Source organism: Suricata suricatta, chromosome 7 (assembly GCF_006229205.1).
Source record: "Suricata suricatta isolate VVHF042 chromosome 7, meerkat_22Aug2017_6uvM2_HiC, whole genome shotgun sequence".
In the NCBI taxonomy this organism is placed as follows: Eukaryota; Metazoa; Chordata; class Mammalia; order Carnivora; family Herpestidae; genus Suricata; species Suricata suricatta.
This window is the reverse complement of record NC_043706.1, coordinates 143,874,285-143,885,433: the sequence shown is the minus strand read 5'-3', so window position 1 is coordinate 143,885,433 and position 11,149 is coordinate 143,874,285. Positions and strand designations below refer to the sequence as shown.

Below are 11,149 nucleotides of genomic sequence, written 5' to 3'. Positions count from 1 at the left end.
CGGGGGCTCGTAGGCGCGCGGCAGCGGGGGTCTGCGCCCCGGCCCCTCGGCGTGCTGTCGGCGCCTCTCGGCTTCCAGGCGGCTGTAGTAACCTTCTTCCTGTCGCCTCTGCGGGCCGAACACACAAAAGCGCAAAGGTCAGGGTTAGGAGGCGCCCTTCCGGGGGCGCGAAAGGATGCATCGCCCTCCGAGCCCGCCTGCACACTGCTCACGAATCCAGGGGACGGGAAGGTGCTGACAGAACATTCTAGGACAGAAGCAGGCAGACCCACCAGCAAGCATGGCCCTGAAGTGCGCCGCAGCGAGGGACGCACGGCCCCCCAGGCACAAGCTCCAGCTTCGATGCAACACAACTGTCCCCACTCAGTCACTCCTGCCGACGCACTGCTTCCCTCTGCCTCTCTCTCCTGCTGCTCTGGGGGACGCGCACTTACCTGTCACCGCTGGCTCTAGAGACAAAACCAGAGCCACAGGCTCTCGCTGGCTTTCTACAGCCGCGCGCCCGCGGTCGCACCAAGCCCCGGGTGCAGAGAGCAGCCCTGCCTTCGCCGGAGGGAAGATTAGGTCACTTGCTTTATTACGTCCAGTTGCTTAGTGAGGTTAACAGAAACCATAAACTGTAAAAAACCCCCCTCATTTCCCAGGCCAACAATCTAGCACACCTGCTTCCCGCAGTTAACTCAGTGCAAACCGTAAACTCCCTGACAGACAGAAAATGAGAGCCAAGCATTAATAGCAACAGCAACACAATATTCAAATATATTTTGACACACACTGTACATTTTTTTCTGACATACATCTGCACAAACTACAGTTGACAGCGTTCAAATTATTTTAACATTAAAAAAGATAACAGCACAGTTGTGTAAAAGATTGACAGGTTCCAGAACACACGGAAGAGTGGATGCAAGAGAGGGACACGAGGTCGCACAGGGAGCGAGCCCCCGCAGGGACGCCGGGCAGGCGGCAGAGAGCAGTGGGCGGCTTAAGTCCGCGCGGCCAGAACCACAGACCTAGTCTCGGGGCCTCGTGGGCATTCGGACAGAGCATGCTCCTCGTCTGGCCCCGCCCCGAGCACCGCACGCGGTGACGGCAGGGCCCACGCTTCCCCTTCCGAGGGAGGGGAGGCCAAGGTCAGGCGTCAGCCCACCCACCCATGGCCCTGGGCCCAACCTCTCACTTTGTCTTCTGACTCTGCGCTGAGACACCACCGTTCACCGTGTTTTCTACACAAAGTGCTTGCTCGCTTCGGGAGGGACCCGATCCTGAGCGAGCCTGACACTGGGAAGGGGACCAGAGTTCACACCCCTGTAGGCACCCTAAGAGCAGGTTCAATGGCGTGACCGGACAATCAGTGTGTCCGGCCAACGAAGGGCACATTCTGCTGGAACAAGGCCAGCCTGTCAACGGGGACACTGGGAACAGAGAAGAGCTTGTTCAGCCTTTCAGTGACCACCCAGCTCTAGACGCAGTCACGGAGAGCCGTCTGACGCACCGCTGGCTGCGGGCACAGCGACACGCCCGCACGGACGAGCCACGGAACACCAGTTCTGCCTGTGACTTGTCCCGACACGAGTGACAGGCGCCGGGGCACCTAGGCCTGCGGCTCAGGCTGCTTGCCACGTGGGCACAGCTGCTGAAGTCCCAGGATGACAGCAAGGAACTGCGAGGGTCCAGAGGACACAGAAAATTGCTACTTTTCCCACAGGCACGTGTCCTAGCCTTATTATTCTCCTTTCGTTTAAATGAGTCACATCGTTTCTGCGAATCTGGCTTTTCACTAGTGACACGTCCGGACGGTCAGCTCACTGCACAGAGTTCCCTCAACGCTCTTTCTCGTAGGGTGGCTCTAGGGACAGAGGTCACCAGCATGTCCAAGGAGTCGGGAATGCAAACTGCATCTCTCCCCGGGAAGCTGCGGGCTCCTGGCCCCCGCCTTCACAGAAGGGACGCCGCCTTGCCCGGCCACAGGGGACCCCACGGGAGGCCGCACGCCGGGTGCACCGCTCAGGGCCAGCTGTGCACACGCTTAGTTGTCATTTTAAAATTCATGTAAAAGATTACTTCCATGAAAAGAATCCTCATGTGGAAACATAGTAACAACCCAGGATATTGCCCAGGTCACACACCAGTTGAGTTTCCCTCCTCCCCCATTTTTTAGACGCTATCTGCCCTGGTGACGGCCAACCAGAAGTGAGTAGTTTCGTAAACAGCCTATTGGAAATGCGCGGTGTGAAGGCCTCGCCTGGGCTCCACCGCACCTCACCGCCAGTGCTCCAATTGCCAACACCCGCACAAGCACAGCCCTCACCCCCTGGGGGGCCACGTCCAGGAAAGGGCAGGGCCCCCACTGAGCAGAACAGAGGCTCAGCGACTGACGGGCCTGCGAGTTCAGAAGCGGAAGAGAGACAGGCCTGAGGAGAGGCGGTCGGCCGGGCTCCAGCTTCCGGTCCGATAACAAGGGGGGGGTCCGGCCCTGGTCTGTCTCGCGCACGTCCGGCTGCGTGCGGCTCTAGCCCCTGTGCCCCAGCCCGTCCGTCGGGTTCAGGCTAAGCCGGGGAGCCACAAGCCGCCCCTACAGGACCATAACCTTGTCTTCGGCGTCTCGCTTCGTCCTCTCCTCCTCCTGCCTGGCGCGGTCCTCCGCTTCCCGCCTGCGCATGTCCTCCAGCTGCCGCTGCCGCCGCCGCTCCTCGTCCTGTAACTGACAAGGCGGGGACGTCAGCCTCCGCTCCGCACACGCGGGCAGCGCGGCGCGCAGGGCACACTGGCACACACAACATCAAATACGAAATACCCAGGAGATCACGGTCGAAGGAAAGGAAAACATAACACATGTTACAGCTCAACATTTCAAAATGAAGTCGCCCAACAGCACTGTCTCCACAGTTCCATTAATTTCTCCAGTAACTGTGGCTCCAAGACGGACTGGTCTCACACAGCCACACATCGGCACGACCGCAGCCAGCGCACGAAAACCAACACGTTCACGCGGCACACAGATCCTCAACTCGGGCAACTCGCGCTCAGCCGGCCCCTCCCACCCTCTGCTCTATCTGCACTCCGTGGGCTGGGGCACACAGACCCCGGGTCCGCAGGGCAGGGTCAGCGCCGGCACACCAGGACTGCGGGCCGAGCCCCTGTGCACTGAGCCTCGGGCACCAGCTCTCTCCGGACCCCATCCTGGACTTCAAGAATTCCTTCTCAGCCTGGGGATAGCCCCACACTCTTAAGTCACGGAATCTGAACCTGAAATTTGGAGGGAACCGCACTCTACCTCTCTCCTGCTACAATATCCCTGCCAAGTTAATTATCCGCTCTGTCTGAATAATTCTGGCGTCTGGGAACCTACTGCCTGCTCCCTGAGACAGTGTATTCTGTTTTCAAGTGACCGTGACTACAGCAGTTCTTCTGTGGGTCCACAGTTCACGACGGGATTGGAATGTTTTCTATTTTTCATCACTCAGGTTCTGCCTTTTTGAAACAACACAAAACAAATTTAGCACCATGCTGTGCTAATGTTTAAGAATATCTTGAAAAATCTTAAGATGTAGCCTCTGCCTGGTCCTCAGCTCCCCTACCTGTCTGGTCAGAGGCCTCTATGTGCTACAGGTTGACAATCTCTCTTCTAAAAGGATCCCTGGATTAAAAGTACATTTGACCAGAAGGGAACAGAGTACAGTGCCCCTTGGTTGTTACAGCTTCTCCATTTTCTTCCTTTCTGGCGCGAGCTGGCCTGCAGTAGTGCCGCAGCACTGGGCCACCCGACATCAAGAGAAGGTGATTCAAAATTCTGAGAATTAAAACGTAACTCAACACTGCCTTGTTTAGTGCCTACAGGAGCTACAGGCCCTACAGGAATCCCTTACATAAGTTCGTGGTGTGTTTCAGTAGTTACAGAATTACTGGTTACTGTATAAATTGTTACAGCCAAGACAGAAACTGGATTTGAATTGTATTTGTATTGGTTTTTGAACAAAACCCTAAGGACTTCACTCTCGCCTTATTTCGGTGGAATAAAGACCAACTGGTGGGAAAGTAACACGTGAACTTTGTCATCAGGCTTTCTCGAGTCAGCAAACAATATTAAGACATCTTAGAAAAAAGCTGAGATTCTCTTCTCGAGAAGAAGAATGTACTTAATTGCCTGTTGAGGTCACCCTAGGCCTGAGCCCAGGCGGGCGGCTGGGGGAACTGGCTGTGAGGGGCCCAGAGCTGGCGTCGCGGCTGCTGATGCGGCAGAACGGGGAGCGCTCCGTCCCGCTGCTGTGCCGGCTGACCTCCCCGGGGGCCGCCCCCCCCCCCCCCCCCCCCCCCCCCCGAGGCAGGGTCCACGGCCGGCAGGCCAGTCCGTCAACCAATTTACGCTCATCGGTCCAAAGTGTGAGAAACAGCACTGAGATAAAAATAACCAAACAGACCAGCAGCTGATAGTACTCAATACGGGAGGACGGAAGGGCACGTCACCGTCCGCACAGACTGGCTCCGCCTGGTGCACCTTCTAGACCCAACTCAACGGCAGTCTGAGCACCAGCAGTACACGCGGAGCCGGCCCGCGCGGCCCTCGACGCTGAGGAGCAGCATCGTTTTCAGAAATGAGAAAACTGCAAGTCTCATGATGACAGGTATGGAACGCTGTCTCGCGAATCTATAAACGGGCATTTTCTCTATAAACCTTCGTCCTAAGTTGGGCCGGGTAAGCAAGGAACCTTCTCGGGTGTTAAGTCCCCAGCTCCCATTTTTACGGCTGGCACTGGGCCGGTGCCGTCACGACCGAGGCGGCGTCTGTGCGCTGCCGGGCTCGCCTCCCCTACAGACACGGCCTCGCTCTGCCCCTCGCCCAAAGCACTAACGGTGCAGGAAAGATGATCTACCCTCTTCGTTTACTCCAATTTAGCTCCAAATGGTCCACAGCGCTGTGTGGTCTGCTTACATTCAGCACCAGTTCAAGGGCCTTTCAGCCTAAGACACCGTTAATGAACACAGAGCTCCGAGGACGGATCGTGTCAACCTTGGGGTGAAATGAGGGTGCGGGCTCGCTGGCTCACATTCGGAGAGTGAGGAGGGGGTGCTACCGAGGCTGCCTGCAGGAAGCTACGTTCAGGGGAGCAGGCCTGACGGGATGGAACCTCAGTTCTTAGAGCGGGAATCAGCCCACACTACAGTTCTTCTCACGGAGAGCTAAGCAGGGGCCTCAGACGCCAGTGTCGCCAGCCTGACCAGGGCTGCCATGCCAACAGTCCTCATTTCATCGTCAACTTAAAAAAAAAAATTGTTATGTTGCGATCTATGTGTTTATAACTTTATGCCACAGAGACACTAACTTGTATCTTTAATTTACAGTAAAAACTCCATTAAGGGAGACAGACAATCCTGCTGAGATACTGGAATACAAAACAGGGCCAAGGTATCCTGTAGTTTTTGGGATCTTTGCCGAAAATACCGCGGGAAGTCTGCTAAGCAGGATACCTGCACGGCGAAAGGCAAGCCCTGCCTGCCCGTGTCCCCACCGGTGAACAACACCCTAGGAAACGGCAGGGCCCCGCGGTGAAGAGCCCCCGTGCTCCGGCCATGTGCTCCCACTGGGCTGTGGCACCTGACGCGGGTTCAGAGCCTGCCTCCTCCACCATGAGCCCCACGCTGGAGAGAAGTTCACTCTGTATTTCTTCACCGGGAAAGCCATCCCACAACTCGGGGCACTCGGGACGCAGGTCTCTTCCCTGGGCAGAGCCCATGCCCCAACCCTTTCAACGTCAAGGACAGTGACACTTTTACCAGCCGCTGGCGGGTGCGGCCTGGCTGCTGAGCCGCTTGGCGGCCGGGCCAGGTGAGCCCACCGGCGTTCTACCGGACAACGGTCCACCTTCCAGTCAACCACAGGAGCGCGTGTCCTGCTCCGACACGCAGGCAAGGTGGTTTTCCGACGGGCGCATCCTCCTCCTGGTTCCTGGAGTGGAACCGGCCCTTCCAGAAGGGGAGCCGGGCCAGTGCACGGGGCAGGGGCTCAGTGGGGGCAGGCATGTTCCTGCGGGTGCAGCTCTTAGCCGGGTCTCCTGAGAGCTCCTGCTCGAGGTTTTCATCCTCACGCTTCGCGGTCAGGCCCATCCGCACAGGGCAGACCCAGCCCGGGCCTCCCCAGCAGGCCAGCAGGAGAGCTGCGGAAACTGCTGGGAGCATCCCGTGGCTGGCACCACCCGAGGTGGGGGGAGCCTCCCCTTGAGCCGTCGGGTCATCGGAACCCGGAGGCCAGCTGCTGAAACGGCGGCCGGCCAGCGCCTGACACCAGGCAGCTGCAAGCCGCCCGCCGCGCCCGCCTCTGGCTGCAAGGTGAGCAGGAGGCGTTTACAGCATGAGAGAAGCAAGCCTCAGGAGGTTCTGGGAAGAGCCCTCGCTCTCACTCTACACACTGTTAGGTGACGTCTTCAGTGCTGGCCTTGCCCCTTTGTTCTACCCGCACCCCAAGGTTGTGATACTGCGTGTAATCATCCGGCAGCCCGGGGCCACGCAGGCGTGAGCTGGGCTGCACCCCCCGCGCAGGTGTGCGGAGGCAGGAACTCGACAGCTGCGCCTGGGGCCCTGGGAAGACTCAGGACGCTTCTCTAAGTGACAGGGCTCTGAGGACTCCTGCGACGTGACGGTCTTTAAGAAATCACTGCAGCTGCTGCGCTGAGAACAGCCTGCGATCCGCGGCGCAAACGCAGTGGGAAGGGACGCAGCAAAAAGTCCCTGCACCCAGCCGGGAGGGGGCGGCCGTGGCCCCAGCCAGTGCGGGTGCTGAGGCCGTCTGATCCTGAGCAGTGAGGACAGTCGGCCGGAGGCAGGCGAGGAGCGGGGCGGGAGGGGTGGGGGGCCGCACCCACGCTGAGCTCGGAGAAGTCTTGTGTGCCTCTGGGTGAAGTGTGGGCCCAGGGAAGGCCAGGCCTAGAAATGCAAACGTGGGAGTGGCTGGCTTCTACAGCTCCCGGGGGGTGGGGGCGGGCCGGCTGGGGTGCTGACCCCTGCGTGTCCAGAGGAAGAGCAGAGCCAGCAGGGCGGCCCCCCAAGCTCGCGGAGACTGCGTGCTGCCGACAGAGCAGCTGCCCCGCGCATCCCCTGGTCGCACCCACGAGACACCGTCACCGCCGCGCCCTGCGCCGTCCGACACTCGGCTCGCACCTGTGGCACCGCCCTCGCCTGAAGACAGGGCGGACGGCTGGCAGGGGCGGCTCCCTGCAGGCGGAAGGGCTCTGTCCACCATGACGCTGCTGGCCGTGACCTGAGCGTCTGCTGGGGACTGAGGCTAAGAGGGGTGTGGTGCTTAAAGTCGATGCTAATAAATCGATGACCTTTTAAGAAAAGAAAAACTCTGAACCGTGTCTTCAAAATACAAATCCTAGGGTCATTCTTCATCCCTAATATTATTTGTCGGTCCCATAATCTGCAGAAAAGACTCGTGCTGGGCCTGCAGGGTGGGAAGACGGCTTGCCGCCGGCGCCCCGGGCCAGCACCTGGTAGGCCCGGGGCGCCCATCTGCCCTCACTGGCATCTCCTGACCACCCCCACAGGTGCACCTCACCATGCAAACAGGGACTGAGAAAATGTACACACTGTGTCTTTATCGCATGTGATAGCGAAAAAAAAAAAGGTAAAGCTAAAAAAATACGCTGTTCAGTCATGGGTGGGGGGTTCCGAGAGGCTTCTCTGCGGAGGGAGTGCCACCGCACCGTTTAAATTAGGCCATTATTTTCATCATACTGATGAAAAGGCCTTTAAAGTCACACCTAGATTTAGGGACTTTTTAAAAGTACCATCTGACCCGTCCTTATTCATTTCGGAAGTGACTACGAAACAGACTCAAGTCACCGTGACTGTGTCGGCCAGCGCAGAGCCACCAATAACCACATCTAAATGGCCACCTGCATTTCCCCAGCCCGGACACCAGACACACTGAGCTGAGGGCCACAACTGGTTGAGAGTCCGACTTCGGCTCGGGTCACGATCTCATGGTTGGTGAGTTCGAGGCCTGCGCTGGGCTCTGAGCTGACAGTGTGGAGCCTGCTTCTGACCCTCTGTCCCCAGCCCTGCACCTCAGATTGCGCTCCCCTCTAAAATAAAACATTAAACAAACAAACAGAATGGAGCGTCAGGTATTTCTGAGCAGACAATACGGCTGGGAAACCGAACCGAGAGCCACGTGAGGTTATGAAGGAGAACAGGGCAACGTTTCCTGAAAAGCTCGTTCTACCCACAGACGGACCCACAGAGCGACATCTTCTTTGGCAAAACAATGTGAACACCATTCGGCTTCGTCTCTAACAGCTGGTTGTTCAAGGTCTGTCACCAGGGTAACGAGAACATGACAGGTAACTCGACGCAGGACCCCGTTTGCTCGCGTGTTTGCAACTACGTGAGAACACAGAATCCACTTTGTGACTGAAACTGAGAAGAGGTCAAAACCATAAACGAACAGTGACACTTAAAATTAATGGAGAAAAGCAAAGCGTAACTAAATCTAAACACACGGAAGGCAGGCTTCTCGAGTCCTGGGCTGCACGCCGGCGCCAGGACGCCCCGAGGAGCTGCGTCTACTGGGGACACAAACCACCACCGACAGAAAAAAAGAAAATCAAGACAGAAAAAAGTACCGAAGGGAAAGAAACGAGAACATACCAAATCTAGAACAGAGATTGCTGGTAGAGCAGTCTGCTGCAGGCAACAGAGAAGGAAACAAAAAGAAAGATGAGGTGTGAAAAAAGGCAAGTTTAGACCGCACTCCACCCCGGCGTGCCCGCTGCCCCCGCACGGCGCCCGCGGCTCAGGCCGGCCCGGCGGGCGCTGCGAGAACGTGTGGGCGCCGGGCACGGGACCAAGTCCACATGGGATGAAACCCTTGAGTTTCGTGACTACGATGCACAGAAGGAACTTTGAAAAGTAAAACTTCCCTGAGCTCTGTTACGTGGAGACTAAGATATTCATCTTAGATATGATTAATGATGAATACAGAGATACTTTTAACTAAAATTATTATAAGAAACTTTCCAAACACCAGCTCGTACTATGAGGCTTTGACACAGTTACTGTCTGAACCACTTGGAAAACCTGACGGACCTTTAATAAAAACCGGCAGCTAGGATGGTTACTGAACCACTGCAACACAGTAACCAACTTTCACTACAGGACAGAGTTGTGACAATGTCTACTTACGTACCACAGACCCCAGCTTTGGACTCAGTCTGAACTGTCGTCAACCTCACTATTTCCTTGTGTCCTGGGGACGGGGGCGTCGGGCCGGGAGCACGCTCAGCTCCTTTAATGGCGCCCTGCCGCTAGCGGCTCGGGCCGAGGGGAGGGGCGGGACCCTGCACCGAGCACTCAGGCGACTCCCCACGCGGTGGACACCAGAGCCCTGAGCCCAGGGTCAGCACCAGGCCCAGACTCTCAGGCTGCAAGCCATGCATCACTAAGCAGCTGCGCTCTGAAGCAGAGCAGCACTGATGGGCTTTAAGGAGTTTATTACTGGCGACCTGGAAAACACTGATGAAATAACATCACACTTAACACGTGGGTTTTCATTCAGCTGAATTTTGGGTGAAGCTCCACATTCCTTCTGCTGAGAATATGCAGAGTAAGAAGTGTGTGACCTGTTTCAGAAAACAATTCCCAGGACAAACCTGATCAGACAGCTGGCTGAATGGACTCACGGGGATCGAACATTAAACTGCATCATGATGCAGAGAGATGAAAACACCTCACCTAATGGTTCCCTGTTTAGATCTCTGTACAGACAGCATGAAGTAAAAGGGGCAATTAGAAACAAAGTCCAAAAGACATGGTCTCGGCTGTCTTTTCCTAGAAAACTGCACTGTGTGACACATCCTAATGTGACGCGGTCCACAGCACTGTCCGCAGATTAGTCCCAGTGAATGCCTCTCTGCCAGCCGTTCTCCTGACGGGGTACCAGACGGTCTTACATCTGGCGTCTCGACAATCTGTTGCGTTAAACTAACAAACTTCACTTCTTTTATGTGATACAAAAACAACAAATAATCATATGGAGAAATAAAGTTAAAATCCCAAGTTCTCAGTATCTCTCACTACCGCTGAGGCAGAATGGCTTAATTTAATCAACACCTGCCTCACCAGCCGTACAGCCGGTCTGCAGGGTGTCCTGCTGGCAATGACACTGAAACCACAACTCTGAGACTCTCAAGAGACTCCTTTGTCACCCACTGTCAGTGCTGACAACCGGGACTGGGCTCAGCAGGTGTCAGGTGTCCTGCCCTGTGGGTGAGGGGCGTCCCCAGCCATGGAGGCTTTGGTGGTGCGGCCCGTGGGCGGCAACGCCAGGACCAAGGATTCGGTCCACAAAGCCTACGATGTTTTTCTGTCTGGCCCTTTAAGAAAAAAAGTCCTGCTAACCCCTGGGGAGGCCTGTTACTGGCCACGAACAGAGTCCTGGTTAATGAACTTGTTTCCTCGACTGAAGCGCTAACCAGACGGCCAAATGGGAGTTTGCTGAACCGAACTGTAAAGTTCCGTCTGGACTGTAGTTAGCGCTTCCTAGAGAGCACGCCTCCCAGCCCGGCCCGGTGTGCGGACAGGGGCGCACAGCAGACAGACGGACAGGCTACAGGCCTGCCCCCGCCTCCCCCCGCCCCCCCACCTCGGGCAGCTCCGCCTGCGCCCCCCTGCCCCGCGGAGCAGGCGGCACAGACGCGCCCGCAGCACCGTCCCCCTGTACCCTTGCTCTCCGCTCGGCCTCGAGGCGCTGCATGATCAGCATGGTGTCCACGTCGTCGTCCTCCTCCTCGTCGTCGTCCTCGTCCTTCTGCTTGGACTCCTGCAGTCTCTTCTGGAACTGCCACTCCAGCATGAGCTTGCGCAGGCGGTCGCCGTCCTCGGCGCTGCGCTCGGGCTTGCTCTGCAGCTCCTGGATCTCCCTGCTCAGCATGTCCACGATGTGCATCTGCTGCTGCTTCTCCAGCTTCTCCCTGGCGTCCCGCTTCCAGGGGTCGGGGGACAGGCTGTCCCCCGCGGGCAGCTCCTCCCTGCTCACCGTGATGTACTGCAGGTCTCGGCGCTCGATGGTGCGCGGCTGCTGCTGCGGCTGCAGCTCCCGGATGACCGTCTCCTGGGGCCGCGGGGGCGGGCCGGCCTTCTCGGCCTTGGC

The 11,149-nt window shown here is 57.3% G+C and overlaps 1 protein-coding gene across 1 annotated transcript in view; it reads right to left on the bottom strand.

Annotated features, from left to right (window-relative positions):
- The window catches only part of AFDN (afadin, adherens junction formation factor), a 94,694-nt gene that overhangs the window by 5,144 nt on the left and 78,401 nt on the right, over window positions 1-11,149 (bottom strand). Inside the window, exons 30-33 of the mRNA XM_029943272.1 lie at window positions 10,721-11,143; window positions 8,650-8,685; window positions 2,591-2,704; window positions 4-108 (exon numbers count right to left, since the gene is read on the bottom strand). Coding sequence (XP_029799132.1) covers window positions 4-108; window positions 2,591-2,704; window positions 8,650-8,685; window positions 10,721-11,143 — 678 coding nt within the window. The remainder of the gene's footprint in view (window positions 1-3; window positions 109-2,590; window positions 2,705-8,649; window positions 8,686-10,720; window positions 11,144-11,149) is intronic.